Source organism: Procambarus clarkii, chromosome 13 (assembly GCF_040958095.1).
Source record: "Procambarus clarkii isolate CNS0578487 chromosome 13, FALCON_Pclarkii_2.0, whole genome shotgun sequence".
NCBI lineage: Eukaryota > Metazoa > Arthropoda > Malacostraca > Decapoda > Cambaridae > Procambarus > Procambarus clarkii.
In genome coordinates, this window is record NC_091162.1 from 18,353,482 (window position 1) to 18,370,294 (window position 16,813).

General features: G+C 44.2%; 1 protein-coding gene across 4 annotated transcripts in view; it reads left to right on the forward strand.

The window, feature by feature from the left end:
• Positions 1 to 16,813, forward strand: part of LOC123757229 (uncharacterized) — a 58,260-nt gene that overhangs the window by 19,944 nt on the left and 21,503 nt on the right. For all 4 annotated transcript variants that reach the window (XM_045740719.2, XM_045740721.2, XM_069323753.1 and 1 more), the window contains exons 4-11: positions 1,102 to 1,178; positions 3,364 to 3,412; positions 11,250 to 11,341; positions 11,796 to 11,917; positions 12,950 to 13,035; positions 13,172 to 13,324; positions 15,286 to 15,461; positions 15,947 to 16,003. In XM_045740719.2, the coding sequence (XP_045596675.2) occupies positions 1,102 to 1,178; positions 3,364 to 3,412; positions 11,250 to 11,341; positions 11,796 to 11,917; positions 12,950 to 13,035; positions 13,172 to 13,324; positions 15,286 to 15,461; positions 15,947 to 16,003 (812 nt within the window). The remainder of the gene's footprint in view (positions 1 to 1,101; positions 1,179 to 3,363; positions 3,413 to 11,249; positions 11,342 to 11,795; positions 11,918 to 12,949; positions 13,036 to 13,171; positions 13,325 to 15,285; positions 15,462 to 15,946; positions 16,004 to 16,813) is intronic.

Consider the following 16,813-nt stretch of genomic DNA (forward strand, 5'->3'; position numbering starts at 1 on the left):
GAGACAGCTCCTTTCCGGAGGAGTCCTTGGATCATTGAGACTTGGTTGGTCAGGCCGGGGGTGCATCATATCTTGTCCGGTTGCGACTCTTCACCGCTATCTGTGCGCTTTGGCTTCTGTGGTTGGGGATGCGCTTTGGGTTGATCCGGTTTCCTTCATTCCCTATTCCAGGGCTAGGGTCTCCCATGTCGTCCGCAGGGTTATTAAGTCTATCCTCGTTCTTATGATAGGAAGTTTGCTGCATTGGTGGCCATGTTTGGCAACATGTCTTAGGCTGATATTCGGGCGTGGGGTATTTGGAGGTCAAACAGAATCCTGGCCACCTGTTATTTGGTTAATGTTCCTGCTCCTGGGCATTCCTGTGTTGCTTTGGGTCGCTGGTTGAAGCCAGTTGTCTTAACTTCATGTTGAGGAGTATGTGGTAGCTGCCTCCCAGGTAAGTTCCTTTTTTCCTTTGGGTATGTAGCTCCAGAGAGCCATAGGGATTACCCACAGAAAACCAGCGTTTAAAGAAATACCATTTTTCTAGGTGAACCTCGGAGGCTCCCTGGCACCCCTCCCTCCCTCTCTCCGGTTGGCAGTTTTTCACATTGTTTGATGCTTAGCTTCCGAACTGGAGTGCTAGGTAGCTTGCATGGGGAGGGGAAGGCTGCACGGATGAGCGGCACGACGGTGGAGTGTAGTGTTTGCTTATTTCCTTGTTTCGTTGGGATGGGAGGGAGTTCTGCCTCTCTTTTCGGTTTTTAGTTGTAATTTTCTTACCATGTGGGGTTTGTTTTGTTATGCCTACCTTTCTGGGTGTCTAACCCCAGTCGATGGCAGATAAGGAAAACCCCCAACCACAGGGGGGTTTCAAAGGCCATTGCTCCCTGAACCTCTCTGAGGGGGGGCCAGGTTCTGGCTTGTGGTCCCCTGTAGACTGAACTCCATAGGCCCTGGTCTAATATATTGCACATTAGCTCGATAACTCCAAGGAGCCTCCGGGGCTCACCCAGAAAATGGCATTTCATTACATTCAATGCTGGTTGTTTATAGAATATGGATAATACATTCATCCATATAGAGCTGCTTTTATGATAAACTAAACTGCACCTTTTTCAGACTGACAAGAATGACATAGTGATGTTGGAGTTCCAAGTGGAAAACTACCACTTGGTGCTTGACCTCCACCCCACCAGGTAACACTTTATTTCATCTTGATGTTTTTGTTTACAAAGAAGGCACATAAGGTTTTTGTAAACCTTTTAAGTATATACATACAGTATATTTCAGTGGATTGTTACAATTTAGTTTATAACAATAAGCCTAAAGTGTATACAGATTTAAAGCCTAGATTTACGATGGTAATCCATTCCCAGAGACGCATTGTAAGTCGAAATATCGTAAGTCGAAGCGATTTTTCCCATAAGAAATAAAAGGAATTGAATTAATCCGTTCCACACCCCCAAAAATATTAACTTAAAAATACATTATATACTGAATACAATTTTTTTCTCTAGCTAAAATACAGTACATATTTATCTTAACTTTATGGAGGGCTCTTGATGGTGTATGGAAGATGGTGATGAGGGGGGGGGGGAGGAGGAGAGGTGTTACTGTTTGGAAGGGGAGTTCCCTTCCATTATAACATCAGGCAGTGATGATTTCTCTGGGGTACTCTCTCTCTCCTACAGTTTGCCTGCATACCACTAGGACCTGGTTGTGGTTCACTGCTTGTTTGTCTCATTAAAAATTTATCTAGCTACACTTGTTTTTCCCTTTGTTTTAACATTTGTCTGTAGTGATGCATCAGTGTCATTGAAAAGGTTAAGGCAACGGCATACTACAGCTTGCTCTGGATGAGTCGTTTCAATAAAAGTTTGCATTATTCCCCAAAGTCTACACCACTTCCTAATTGTTGAGGAAGGGCCATTCTGTTCTGCCTCCTTCCCTGAAGAAATTTGCTCAACTGCCTCTATGGTCATCCACACACATGTTTTCATATGTTCAACCTTACCACTGACTTTCTTGGGACCCCATGGTGTGATATATAATAATCAGTTTTATGTTCAAAAAGCAAAAAATCGCCTAAAAAATTGATTTTCTTATAAGCGTGATCGTCACTAAGCGAGCTTTTCTAGTAAACTGAGGCAGGTCGGTCAGCGCAACCATGAACCATGTGCTCGGTCGACCCGAACGTGTATCAATGAATATCGCTAGTCGACGACACTATAGTAAGTTGAGTCCCATTTTCCGATCAAATTTATATCATAACTAGAAATTATCGTAAGTCGGGGCAATCGTAAGTCGAGGTGCCACTGTATATATAAACACATGCTGCCTGTCCCTAACAAAATGAATTATGTACTTCTCTTAAGCGTTTAATAAGGTACCACATGAAAGACTGGCAAATAAATAATTACAAGCACCTGGAATAAATGGTAAAATACTAAATGGATTAAACAATGGTTAAAGCAAGGAAAGCAAAAGGTCAGTCATCCTAAATGGAAAGGAGTCTAATGAGAGAAGTGTGTTGAGTGGGGCACTGCAAGGTTCCATCTTGGGGCCACTCATTTTTGTCACATACATCAGTGACATAGATGAAAATATTAAAACCACATCATCAAATATGCACATGACACTAAGATCTATTTGCAAAGTAGGAAGCCAAAAAGATATTACAAGCTTTGCAAAAATATCTGCATAAACTCCATAAACGGTTGGAAGACTGCCAAATGCTCTTTAAAATTGAAAAATGCAAGGTTTTTTTATTCAGGGCATAACAATACACATCACAACTATCAATTCAACAAAATTACCATGTGCAAATTGAAGAACAGGACCTAGGAGTCAGAATCCTAGAAAAACAAGATGGGTAGTTTTAAATTTGTAGATGACTACACATTTAATTTATCGTTTCAACAGATTTGATAAAGCCCTCGCAGGCAAAACACTCTTTACAAATTTAGTCTTTCATCTTGATGTATGCTATCTCTAGATCATGTCTATTAATAAATTTAATATTTTCCTGCCAGGTTACATTTCCTTACCATTTCCTATAAAATAATTAGTATCATTGTTCTTGGTTCCTCCACTGCCATGATACAAGTGCAAGTTCTTGGTTCATTCCCTGTACATGAACTCTGCAAGATTAAAGGAAATTGCAGAAAGCCCATTAGCCCATGTGAGGCAGTCCCTATTTATACCCAACCAAGCTCACTTGTACAAGAGTCTAACTTTCACTTCAAATAATCTAGTGATTCAGTATCTGTTATGTTAGTCAGTAATTTGTTTATTTGGAAATATGGTTGTTAATTTATTAATGAATACAGTACAGTATTTTTGTTTTAAATGTAGTTTTAATTTAATATTTATTCCCATTAGGGACTTGCTGGCAGCCTCCTACAGAGATCCTGTCCTTGGAGCTTCTGGGGTGAGTCACAGTAATGTGTGTGTGCATCATTGCCCTGAGGAAAAACTAGTCTTAAAGCACTTGCCTTGTGTTTAGTAAATATATGGGCTTAAATATTACACATGTATTTCGTGTGCGAGATTGTTAAGTGGCAAATACTGTATCAGTGTACCCTTGATTTTCCTGCTTGCCTCTATCATCTTCCATGTAAACACAGACATACAGTATATGAAAGGGTGCAGGCCTGTACCTGAGACTACCAGGGCACAGCAGCCCATAGTGGCAGGGCGAGGGGGCAGCCCTGCATCCAACAAATGGAATGGTGGTGGCAAATGCAAATCACGGAGTCCGGTATGGAATTGAATGGGGAAACCAATAACACACCAACCGATAATACAGATGAAACAAAACTCTATCGGGATGAAAGACAATGGCTATGTGAATTGTCACACACAGGCAGGCATGTCGGGTACAAGGGACGCATTTCTACTTAATCAGAGACCAAAGCAAGACCATGAACATCTGGCAGGTAGAAGGGTTTTAACTGCATCCTCCACTAAAGTGCATTGTCTGAACATGCAGAGGGAGCAGAATCATGTGTGGTAGCAACATAAGCACAGAGCTAACTACAATGGCTCCCAATCAACATGTCTTACATGGGAGAATGTCAGAGAATACCCTTTAGGGTATGATTAAGATCTTTTGTACCTGTTATAATTATTTTGTACTGTCACTCAGGGAATGAGTATGGCAAATTATAATAAACTAACTGCAGATGGTGACACCAATCTATCAAACAAGTGGAAGTTCAACATCTTAGTGGGTCCAGATATATGGCGGAGAGCGAGTGGAATGCAGGAATTGGGCTGTGGACTCGGAGGCAAATGCTTGACAGTAAAGTTGTAGGATCAGGAATGCATCATATCAGACTGGAGGTAGAGCTCAATCCCCATAGTCATGTAAGGGTTGGAACACCCACAAATACAAGTAATTGGTAGTCAAGAGAAACTGCCTAGACATTTAACTCTTTGCACAAAAATATACACTGTATAGAAAAGTATTAAAAATACTGGTAGTATTTGAGAATTTAATATAGCCATTATTGGGTTGCAACGGACCTCCTTAGTCTTTTTATTACCTACTATGAAAATTTATTGCAATAGTTCCTTCACCTAAAGCTCAAATAATTTCTGTCCAGGTTACTCAAAATGATGGCACTTGGGTAAATTCAGGTTTACCTGCACAGAATTTCGTGCAGAATTTTTATTTCACGAAATTGAATTTGTCATTTGCTGCTTATCAAAGCACGTTGCTTACCAGAGCTACATAAAGACAATGCCATTCCTAAACGTCTACTTCTCGATTGATTGTGTAAAAACATGTGATTACTATCCTTATTTTATACAATTTTCTGGGGGAGCCCCTTCGGCTCCCCGGAGCTATCCAGGCTAATATGTATATCCCTAACCTTTCACATCAGTGTAATTACCTAAGTGTAGTTACAGGATGAGAGCTACGCTCGTGGTGTCCCGTCTTCCCAGCACTTTTTGTCATATAACGCTTTAAAACTACTGACGATCATGGCCTCCACCACTTTCTCACCTAACTTGTTACAACCGTCTACCACTCTTTTTGCGAAAGTGAATTTTCTTATATTTCTTCGGCATCTGTGTTTAGCTAGTTTAAATCTATGACCTCTTGTTCTTAAAGTTCCAGGTCTCAGGAAATCTTCCCTATTGATTTTATCAATTCCTGTTACTATTTTGTATGTGGTGATCATATCACCTCTTTTTCTTCTGTCTTCTAGTTTTGGCATATTTAATGCCTCTAACCTCTCCTCATAGCTCTTGCCCTGCTGTTCTCGGAGCCACTTAGTAGCATGTCTTTGCACCTTTTCCAGTTTGTTGATGTGCTTCTTAAGATATGGGCACCACACAACTGCTGCATATTCTAGCTTTGGCCGAACAAAAGTCGTGAACAATTTCTTTAGTATATCGCTATCCATGTATTTAAAAGCATGGATGGCGAAAAGCACCATGTGTGGATGTAGTTCTAGGCCTACCGGGGACCACGACCAGAACCTGGCCCCCTCAGAGAGGCATGAGGAGCAATGGCGTATAGAAATGCACATGTGATTTGGAGCATTCTATATCGGCCATCGACCGGGACAGGCACCCAAGAAAGATAAGCGCCCCAAAACAAACCCCTATTCTGGTTAAAACCAAGGAAATTAGCCAAATGAGTGGGCAGAACTCCCCAAATGAAAACGAGCAATCAAGCATGACGTCACACGAGCTGCACCGCTTGTCTGCGCAGCTTCCCCCTCCTTGGGAGGGGAAGGGGAAGCCCCAGACAAACTGTGCCAGCGATTCAACCACTAGTTCTTAGGCTGGTGTGATTAGGCACGGTTGGGTGGCTCTAGTTCCGGTTTCTCTTGCTGTGCTGTGCTTGGTGTTCAGTACTGCTCTTACGGTGGCGTGCGAGCTGGGAGTGATATTCACAGGTACTCCGGCTGCATATGCTTAGGGTTCTCTTCCCTGAGTGCCCTGTAAGTACTGCCCTTGGGGCTTGGGGTTCTCTTCCACAAGTCACCTTGGGATCTACCTCGGTGGTCTTTTGCTGCTTGGTGATTGACCGCCCCGAGTGTTGGGGGGTTTTCCTCCCTTGTTTACCTTGGGGTAAGTGGTAGTTTATTGCACTGGTGGGGTGCGGGGTACTGCGCAGCAGTTTTCACCTATTAAAGTTGCCGACTCTGTTTCTCCTGCTGTACCTTTTCCTCTTGCATGGCTTTGTTTTTCTTTTGTTTTGGCCTGGTAAGGAGGGTCTACCTTGTGTCCCTTACCCCTGTTTAGTTAGGGTGTTGACTTCCTGTGTTTGGTGGTACCCCCTGCTTCACCCCTATGAGTTGATACGTCCCGGAGGTTCAGCTTTAGCAGTTTGTTGGTAGACTTGGGCGCCGGTTAGCAGTACCCCGCCTGGGCATACCCTTAGCGATACCAGTCTAGGGGGCCCCTGGGAATCCCCGTGGAGGCACACGGGTCCGATGGATGCGACCCCTGGGTCTCCTCTTGCTTTGTGCAAGTTTGAGGTTGCTCTGTCCCCTTGTCTCAGGGCGACGCTCATTGTTTTTGCCTCCGTCATGCTGCCTGTTGGGTCAGTGACACCTTCGACCCTGAGTCCTGCAAGCACTGTTGCTTGTTTGTGAGTCAATTCATCCAATCTGATGATGACTTTATTCGGGTGCAGGCGGCTCAGGTGTTGCATGCTTGGTTTCGGTTGCTGCAAAGCTCTCGGTTGGTTGCTTCCCCGGATGCCCCGAGGCTGCCCCTCTTTGCTTATAGAGACCCGGACTTGGAGGTTTTGGTCGTTTCGACCTTGACTCACTCCGCACCCCCCTTGTTCTTTCCCTGCTGTTGTTTATTCTGCCCCCCCTTCCCCCCTTCCTTCTGGCTCTGAAGCATCTGAGGGCTTCGGAGGCATTTGAGCCCTTCCTCCAGTTATAGTGTCGGGGTCTGACCAGTGGGACTCTTCTCTTCCTGCTTTTCAGGCTGCCCCGGTTTTTTCTTGAGACCGGGGCCTTGGAGGAGGGCTCGCCCCCGGGGCCTGATGTGGAGGCTCCCAGGGTTGAGGTGGTGCTGACTTGGAGCCTTTGGGCCTCGTTGGACCCCGCCTGGGTTTTCAAACCCTCCGAGCAGGGCTTTCTGTTACAAGGAGTGGGGTTTTCCTTCCCGTCCCCCCCCTCTCTGCGTACGAGTTGGATTTGGATTCAGCTTCTCCCCGGGTTTGGTTCTGTGTCCCTGTGAGTCCTTCGGTTCCGTCCTTTAGGAGGTTTTCAGTCTTCCGTGTCTCGCCTGCTGAGGCGCGGGCAGCCATTGCGGCTTACCTCCTGTGTAACCCAGACTATGCTTCTACAATGGATTCGTCTTCCTTCAGGTTTGGGTCTTCGTCTTCATACTGGGTCCGTTATGAGGTTCCGGAGTCGTCCTGGCCCGTTGCTGTAGCTGGATGCTTGGAGTGCATTCTGCTGTACCCACACACTTGAGTGGTGTGAGGCGTTGACGGTGGTCCAGGTTTTCCTGGGGGTGACTTCGTGCACCTTAATGAGTGCTTGTTTGCTCTTGCCCTTCTGCAGGATGTGGGATGGTTCAGCTTCATGTGTAGGTTGACCACCCTTTCGGCTGCGCTTGTGGCTGAGGACTTGTGCACTCGTGGCTTGTTGGCTTCAGTCCTGTGTTTCTTTTCCCTCTTGGAGCTGTCCTCAGACTGGCTTACAGAGGATGTTGAGGTGCTTGGTGCCTTTCCCGGGTCTGGTGGTCTCGGCTGCTCGTGCATCGTCTGCGCTTCTGAAGCTGTTTGCGCCAATCCTGCGGGATGTGGTGTCGCATTTTTTTGCTGCGTGTCTCGCGTGTCAGCAGGTTGTGCTCACTTCCTCCTTGGAATCTGCTTGGGCCCTGGCTCTTACATTATCTTCGCCTTTTTGTCCCATGTTGTTTGTGGACTCTACAGTGGAGAAGTGTCTACAGGCAGCTTCTTCCAGCTGTCGTCCGATGTCCAACTTGTTGGTTCTCTGGGGGGTCCCAGGGGGGGGGGGGTTCCTCACAGAGGGGTCGTGTCAGGGTTCAGGGTTCTGTTCATCCTGGTGGGCCGCTGGCGCCAGGTTCGGGACCAGCACTGCCTTTGGAACCATCTGCATCTGGTCGGCGCTGTGATCACTCTGTGCTCAGGTCGGGTTCTCATAAGGGGCATCAGCCCTTTTGCAGTTCGCCCCATTGACAGGGTGATGAGGGGAAGCATGCTCTGTTTGCTCGCGCCTGGTCTTATGATTTGTGGGTATTTCGGGTAGTTTCCCTGCGTCCTGCGGTGGTGTTGGGTGTCCCCTCCTCCTTCAGGAGGTTCGAGGCAGGCTTCCTCTCCTGTGCTCTGTTGGGTCATCTCGGAATGGATGTGCTTGGGTGTTGTCGAAATGATGACGTCTCTAGGTGGGTTTCCAGTTCCAAAATGGGAATGTGCGAACCTGCGGTTCATTCTGGACTTGTCCCATCTGAACCCCTGGGTTTCTTGCCCCTCCTTTTGGATGACCACTCTGTCCCAAGTCCAGCTTCTGTTGGAGCGGGACCCTTGGATAGTGTCCCTGGATCTCAAGGATGCATATTCGCAGTCCCTATTCATCCTGGGTTCGGGGACTAGTTCGGTTTGGTTGTGGGGTGTCAGGGTTACTGCTTTCATTGTCTCCCATTCGGGTTGAACCTGGCTCCTCGTGTGTTCATGCGCCTTACTCGGGTCATCATGGCCCGTCTGCATTTCTTAGGTGTTCGGGTGTTGGCCTACCTCGATGACTGGCTGGTCTGGGCTCCCAGTCAGTTCACGTGTCTGCTTGCCAGGGGTTTGGTTCTTTCCCAGCTAGCCGGGTTCGGGTTCCTAGTGAACTGGAGGGAGTCCCATCTGGTTCTCTCTCAGGGTTCGTACCTGGCTAGGTTTTGTGTGGTAAATTTTGTGTAATTAATTTTTGTGTGGGGGGTTCCTGTACCTCTTTTCCCCCGGTTCAGCTGTTGCTCCAGGTCCTCAGGGGAGAGAAGTCCTTCTAACCCCTTGGTGGCCGGCCCAGCCTCGGTTTCGGGCGCTGCTTGCTCGGTGTCCAAACCTGGAGGTTTTCCTGTGGCTCCGCCTCTTTCTGCAGATCGGCCAGGTCCATTATGAGGCTGGTTCGATCTTCTTCTCGAGTTTTCGTGTCCGGAGTTTTTGACTAGAGTCTCTCGCTATCTCTATGGTGATCAGGTGGCTTCTTTGATGATGTCCTACCTGCGGATTTTGTCTCGGCGGCAGTTTGAAGTTTCCTGGTAGTCCTTTTGGTTCTTTTTGCCTCTCTGTCGCTGTACTTTGCTTTAGGTTTGGGTTGTTTTGTCTTTTCTCTTGTGGCTGTTTCAGGACCGTCATCTGATGCCGAATACTGTCGCCTCGTATCGTGCGGAACTGGCGGAGTCGCTGCAGCTTGCTTTCAGTATAGATGTTATTTCTACACTGTTTCGCAAGCTGTCTCGGGCGTTGTTTCACCTTCGGCCTGCTCAGGCACTGCCTGAGTCGTCCTGGTCCTTGGACTGGGTGTTCTTATATTTGTCTTCCCCTCGCTTTGTTGCGGCCCCTTTGGTTCAGGATTGTTTTTCTAAGGCTCTTTTTTTTTCTTATTGGCATTAGACTCTGGGGGTCGGGTCGGGGACCTTCATGCTCTCCTCCGGCACAGGGGTTTAAGCTCTTTTGGTCATGGTGATAGGTTTGTTCGCTTGCTTTCGTTTTGTTAGGTTTGTTCTTCTTTTCTGGCGAAGAATGAGACTGCTGCTTTCTGGAAGGGCCCTTGGGTTGTTGATGATTGGTTGGTCAGGCCGGGGGTTCTTCATGTGATGTGTCTGGTTGTGGCGCTTCGCCGTTATTTGCGCGCCACGGCTTTGGTTGGCGGGGATGCGCTTTGGGTTGATCCGGATTCCCTTCCCTGTTCCTGGGTTCGGGTCTCTCAGGTTGTCCTCAGGGTTATTCAGTCTAGCCAGCCTACAGTCTGTCCCTGTGCCCATGACATTCATAAGTTTGCTGCTCTTGCTGCAATCATGTGTTGATTGGTAACATGTGTTGTGTTGACATTCGGGCCTGGGGTTTTTGGCGGTCGAACAGGGTTCTGGCTGCACGTTAGCACGTGAATGTTCCTGGGCCTAGTCGAGGCTGTCACTTTGGGTCGGCAGTTACAGCCAGTTGTCTCAAATTCGAGTTGAGATGCGAGCACCGACCCCATTTTCTGGGTAAATGCCGGAGACTCCCTGGCAACCCCACGCTTCTCCCAGTTGGCGGTTTTCGAGTATTTTGACATCCAGCCTAAGAACTAGTGGTTAGATTGCCGGTGCGGTGGGTCTGGGGCTCCCCCCTTCCCCTCCCGAGGAGGAGGAAGCTGCGGTGACAAGCGGCGAGGCTCGTATGATGTCATGCTTGATTTCTCGTTTTCATTTGGGGAGTTCTGTCCACTCGTTTGACCAATTTCGTTGGTCAAACGGTTTTGTTTCCAAAACAAACCCCAGAATAGGGTTTGTTTTGGGACACTTACCTTGCTGGGTGCCTGTCCCAGTCGATGGCAGACATAGAATGCTCCAAATCACATGTGCATTTCTAGAGGCCATTGCTCCTCATGCCTCTCTGAGGGGGTGCTCAGGTTCTGATCGTGGTCTCCAGTAGGCTTAGAACTCCATCCACACTGACTGATGCCAAAGGATATACATATCAGCCTGGATAGTTGCGGGGAGCCTCTGGGACTCGCCCAGAAAATGGCGTTTCATTACATTCAACGCTGGTTTTTTCAGTATTGTAATACCAGTTTTGATTAACATTTTTTATTTATTATACTAATATTTTCACTAAATGATGATCCTTTACTATAAAAAGTTGGAACTTCTCAATTATATTGTTAGTACAGTATATCCAATCTAAAGTGTCACTTGCTATGTACGCAACATATCAGGCTGGAAAAAGTGCATCTGATCTGGGTGGAAAAATGCTTCCCTATCAACCAGAACAGTGTTGCTAGCCAGTTGTAACACTTCTGCTACAAACTTGATCATTGTTAGTCAACTGGTAGTTGTATTAACCAGCTTGAACTGCATCACTAACCAGCATGATCAGTGCCACTAATGAGCATGAGCAGTTCTGCTAACCAGCATGGACAGCACTAGTAACCAGCTTGAATAGTACCCATAAATAGCTGAAACAGTACCTCATCAGCTGGAATAGCACTGCTAGCCAGAATACTTCTTTCATATTGAAATAGTGTTTTTAACAGTCAGGAAGAGAGCCTGAGGCAGCTTTCACAATATTCCCTCTGCAGGAGAGCGGGGTGCCATTACAGTGCGAGTTCCAGGGTGAAGTCAGGGGAGTGGCAGACTCGTGGGCAGCTCTGTCTCTGTGTCATGGCATTAGGCAAGTGGTTTTGCTGTGTATGTGTGTGCATGTGTCTCTCTTGTGTCTTAATGTTTGTCTAGATTTAATAGTGGTTTTAAAAGTTTAGTTCTGTTTTGTATTTTTCCTTAAGAACATAGAAATCCTCTTAAAAGTTACTCTCTGAGATTTTTTTATTATCTTAATCGTGTGATGGGTCTCAAGAGTTAGCGTAAGTTCTTTATTCTGCCTTAAATTTCTATTTTTCCATACAGCACACAGATATTGTTCATTTAGTTGCAAACAGTCATCAGTGTTATTATGTGTTCTGATTTAATAATTCAGACTCATTTTCTACATCAGTATTCATTATTTTATCATTGGGTACTGATTTTTTATTTTTTTGCTGTGATTATTATATATATTATAAACTTTTAATTTCAATTTACATATGAAAGTTTTTTCTTTCTATGAGTATAATGATATTCCTGTGCAGAGGTGTGATAGTGGGAAGAGGAAAGGAGTTGATGGTGGAACCTGCTCAGAACACCTTGACTGCAAAGGGCCCACACCGCATCGTCTCCATCAATCTTCTTCAGCACTCGATAGGTGCATGTGGTGGGTGAAGTTCTCATTCGGGGATAGCTGCTAGCCATGCATAGCACAAATTGGCCATAGTGAACATTTTGTGATCACGAGTGATACTTTTATGGAAAAAAATTTTTTTCTCTGGTTTTTAGATTTTTTGAATACTGTACACCCAAACTATTAACATTTTCAGGAAGAGCATTCAGTTGAAAGTTGCCATTGTATATTTGTAGGAATGAAGTGAGTTTTATGTGAAAAATTATTTATGTAGCATTTTAGTAAAGGGATAAGTATATAAACGGTTCTTTATTGATGCATTAATACTTCACAATGGAAGTAGATCATGTGTTAATGAGAGTCAGGGGGGGGGGAATTTTTATAATAGATGGTGTTAAGAAATGGGTGTGCACTGTTGTTTTTAAATGTATTTTACCATATTTATGGATCAGCTCTCAGGAAGATGGGAAAATGCTGAAGAAAAGCATCTCTGATGATGGCTGAAATTAAGAAACTGCACTGAAAGCTGTGTGCAAGTCCTACAGTGTGCAATCCGAGAGAGTTAAAGCCAAATGCTACTAAAAACAAGATGATAATTTTCAAAAGTGCAATAGTAAATTGGTGGAATTTGTTTAACCTTGTTGGAAGAATTACTGTTCAGGGTGAACACCCAAACAAAGCATCAGATAAGATATAATTTTACAGTCAGTAGTACAGTATAGGGCGGGCCTTTTATAGGCCCATTTCCATTACCTAATGCATCTTTTCACCTAGCAGTAAATAGGTACCCAGAAGGTAGTCAGCTTGTGGGATTGTATCTTGGGTGGGGTCAGTAATTCAACCCTGGGGGGGGAAATGCCTCGATATAAGCCTAATATGTACTGTCTGCTTGTCCCGAACACAATAAATTATTATTATTATTATTAGATTAGTATTATGCACCAACGACTTCTTAATTCCTTTAGATTCATTTAACATTTTATAATAGAAATGATTAAGACAGAAATACGATAGTCTTTAATAAAGTCATTACATCAATATACAGCAGAAACTTCAACTTTGCAGGAGTAAATAGCAATGCCAAGAAAGGCAGCATCATCATCAGCAGCAGTGACAGTGACACAGAGATGGCTGATGGGGTCCTTGAGAGGGTAGGACCAGTTTCAAACTTTTCTCAGTATAGAACCAAGTGGTTGTTAATTATTGAATTATAATTCAGTATTGTATACATTTTTTTTGTTTTTAACTTTGTCAGACATTATACAACTTCTTTCCACTTGTGCCCAGGAACGACGTGAGGCCCTTCACGGTGACACTCTGTGGACAACAAAAGCTACACGATTTGTGGAGATGGTATTAGTAGCTGACCACAGCTACTATGAAACCTACCTCAATAACACTGTTCCACGTTGCAAGGCTATTGTTAACATTGTTAATGCAGTAAGTTTTAATTTGTACTCGTGCATACACTAAAATGGCATCAACTCTTAGCTGTGAAAACCATATATTGATGGTACAATATAATAGTTTCAGTTGGCACTTTTATAAACAGTATGGGTTAATTAATGCACGTCAAGTAACGTATGATTATTGCCCACAGTTAACAGAGATCTCTGGCAGCCTAGAGCCAATGATGACAAAATTCCCCCCCCCCCATTCCCCAACCCATAACCATAAATGAACAATGACAAGTTAATATCCATCAAGCTTGGTTAATGTGTCCTGGTGTTCACCGTATCATATGTTGTGAGGGGACTTTGCTCAGTTTCCTTTGAGACTCCTGGGAGAGTGCTTTTTAGATTCCAGTACCAAGCCTCACATATCTCGGCTGCTCCATTGCATGGTCAAGCTTCACTAGCCCTGGGCTTGTTTATGCCCGCACCCAATCAGACTTGGATGGAGTGACATAAAAGCATTTAGGCGTATGCAGCGAAACACTACACACAGCATAATCAAAATCAAAACCAGTCAAGGATTTCATAGGGGCTCAACTTGCAGGGATGTAGCAGAGAAAATTAAATATAAGGGAAACGAGACCAACCTCAGTGCAAAGTCCATAATGGTATCCCAGACAAGAAAGGTATGTATAAAGTGTAACTTGCCCACCCATGTACAATCCAAATAGAAACAAAGCACATTTACACCATCAAGTGCATTGTCTGACTATGAAGTGCCACCGTTGAAGTTCCCAGTAAAGATTCAGTGTGCATACTGTGTGTAAATATAACGGCTTATCCTCCTAAAATTATAGTACTGTACTTATTGCAACTATATGTACTGATCAAATGTACCAATATGTACTGTTGGTCCCCCCAAAAATTAATTTAGTACAGTACTATTAAATTTGCCCAAATGGCCTTCTACAAAATCAGAAATGTAACTAAAGAACCTAATCTGCCCAAGCAATTCTAAGGTTAATACTGTACAGGCTATCTTAGGTATAATATAGTACTGTACTTATATGATACAGCATGTACTACAGTCCTACTAGGCCTAGGAATTTTGGATGATAATACATTTCTACTAGGACTAGAAATGTAAATTTGATTTTTTAGCCTTTTCCCTCAGACTATAAAATTAATAGTACCAAATGTAAACTTTTTTTAGGAGGTTGAGGGAGACAATATATACTGGTATGTTCGACCAAATACAGTAGTTGCTATAACAGCTTAGCACAAAGGCCCAGGCCATAGACACATACAAAAGGTGTCTCCAAGATAGTAATCCAATTTAATTAATGTATAAAAATCAGTGAAGCATTGAAACTATTGGGACCTACTCAAAGAAAGCAACCCTTAATATGTGGCTGTTGAAAAATGGCCATTCTTTTGCGCATAATACAGTACTATGCATAAAAAATGGGGAAAAATGTCATCACTGACTGTGATGACAATGTGAGCCTTTGGGCTATGAAGACAAATAGCCACATACAATGCAGTCATAAGGAAAGTCTGCTGGAATAGAACTACTGAAATTGTTAACAAGTAGAAAGGTAAGCCCTCTATCTTTGATCAGCCAGCACAGTGAGGAGAACCCTGAAACCAAACTGAAGGAGGAAACTATAGTTAGGCATGCAGTTGAATAGTAACACAGTGAAGCAAACACAAAATCAAAGGCCACTGAAATAGTCTCAAGGAAAGCCCAGACAACTTACAGTAACTGAATTGAGATTTACTGACCTTGAATCATAGCTAAAGGATGCAAAGCATGGGGATTGACAGAGGGGACCCTTTTTCAGAAATTTAGAATGAAACGTGAAAATAAAATCATTCTTGATGCAACTGAAGCACCTATGTGTTTAGATTTGTTGGTGTGTTCAGGCTGGTTGTCAGTTATGTATTGTACAGCAAATCTATTCCATTGTTCTACAACCACTATATTCCCTTCCTGCATTGTTACAGTTATTCCGACCTCTGGGAGTGGTGGTGGTACTGACCCATTTGGAAGTATGGGACACCAAAGACCAGATTGTTGTTGATAAGGATTCTAACAAGACAATTGATAACCTGAAGCCCTATAGGAAAAAATTGTTAACGACTCTTCCAGATGTGCCTAATGACACTACGCAACTACTAACGTAAGCATCTCTGCCTGTTATTAATTTTCGACTCCCATAGTTTGAAAATTACTGTCTATAGACTGATATATGGGCAGTAAGAGAGAACAGGAGACAGCATGAGGATTTCCTAAACATTTAACTGCCAACTATATACTGTACTTAGTCACCTTATAATTTAATTTCAATACTGTACAGTACTAGAAAATAATAAGTAATCTCTTTTATATTTATTGTCTATAATCTAGTGTAGTACAGTAGTTCTTTAGACATGCAGTTTACCAGTATGAAATAACCCTCCATTAGATTTAAATGTAATACAGTTATTGGATTTTATATGTAGTTTTACATTTACAAATTTAATAGTTAGGGGAGACCTGAGTTTAGGAATATATCAGTACTGTACCAACAAAATTTTGATTTGTAATATAGTAGTACAGTACTAGGTTGCCAAGAAATTAACTTTGCACATGTATAACACTCATAAAATTGCACAAAATTTCCAGGACCATTGACTTCACTGGAATCACTATTGGCAAAGCCACGATGAATGGAATGTGCAGGTAGGTGCTGGTGGATTTTGTTGTCATTGACAAATAATATACTGAAGGTAGCACTTGTTTCATATCGGAGGTTGAACAGGGTCCTGGCTGCATGTTATCTCGTCCATGTTCTTGGTCATAGTTGTCCATGTCTGGCTTTAGGTTGCAGCCATTTGTCTTGACTTTTAGTTGAGGAGCAAGTGCCGTTCTCCAGGGAGCTCCAGGGAGCCTCTGGGGCTCACCCAAAAAAATTGTTTCATTACATTCAACGTTGTTTCTGTGGAGAGCCCCTTCGGCTCCCTGGAGCTATTCTGGGCTGATGTGTGCATATATTAGACCGTGGCAACAGTCAATCGAAGGAATTCTAGGCCTACCGGCGACCAGAGCCAGAACCTATGTAACCCCTGTGTAATTGGAAGCAGTCTTTGTCTGCCATCTACCAGGTCAGGCACACAGAAAGGTAGGAATTCCAAAACAAACTTCTTCTGATCAAAATTTGCAAACCGAAAGCCAAACTAACGACAGAACTCCCCATTCAAAACAAGTATGACGTCACCACAAACGCTGGGCATCCGTCTGCGTAACCCCCCCTCCCCAGGAGGGGGAGTGGGGGTCCAAGACCTCCATGCGGCAACTCTCCTCAGTTCACAGGCTGTTGTGAGAGCCGAACGGTCGATCGACTCTGGCTCCATCCTTTGAGCAGTGTTGCAGAGCAGTGTTGTTGTTCAGTATTGGTGTCGTGCGAGCCAGGAGTAACAAGAGTACTGGGGCTGCATGCACCTAGGGCCACCTTCCCTAGGTGCTCTGTAAGTACTACCCCCTGCGGCCTCA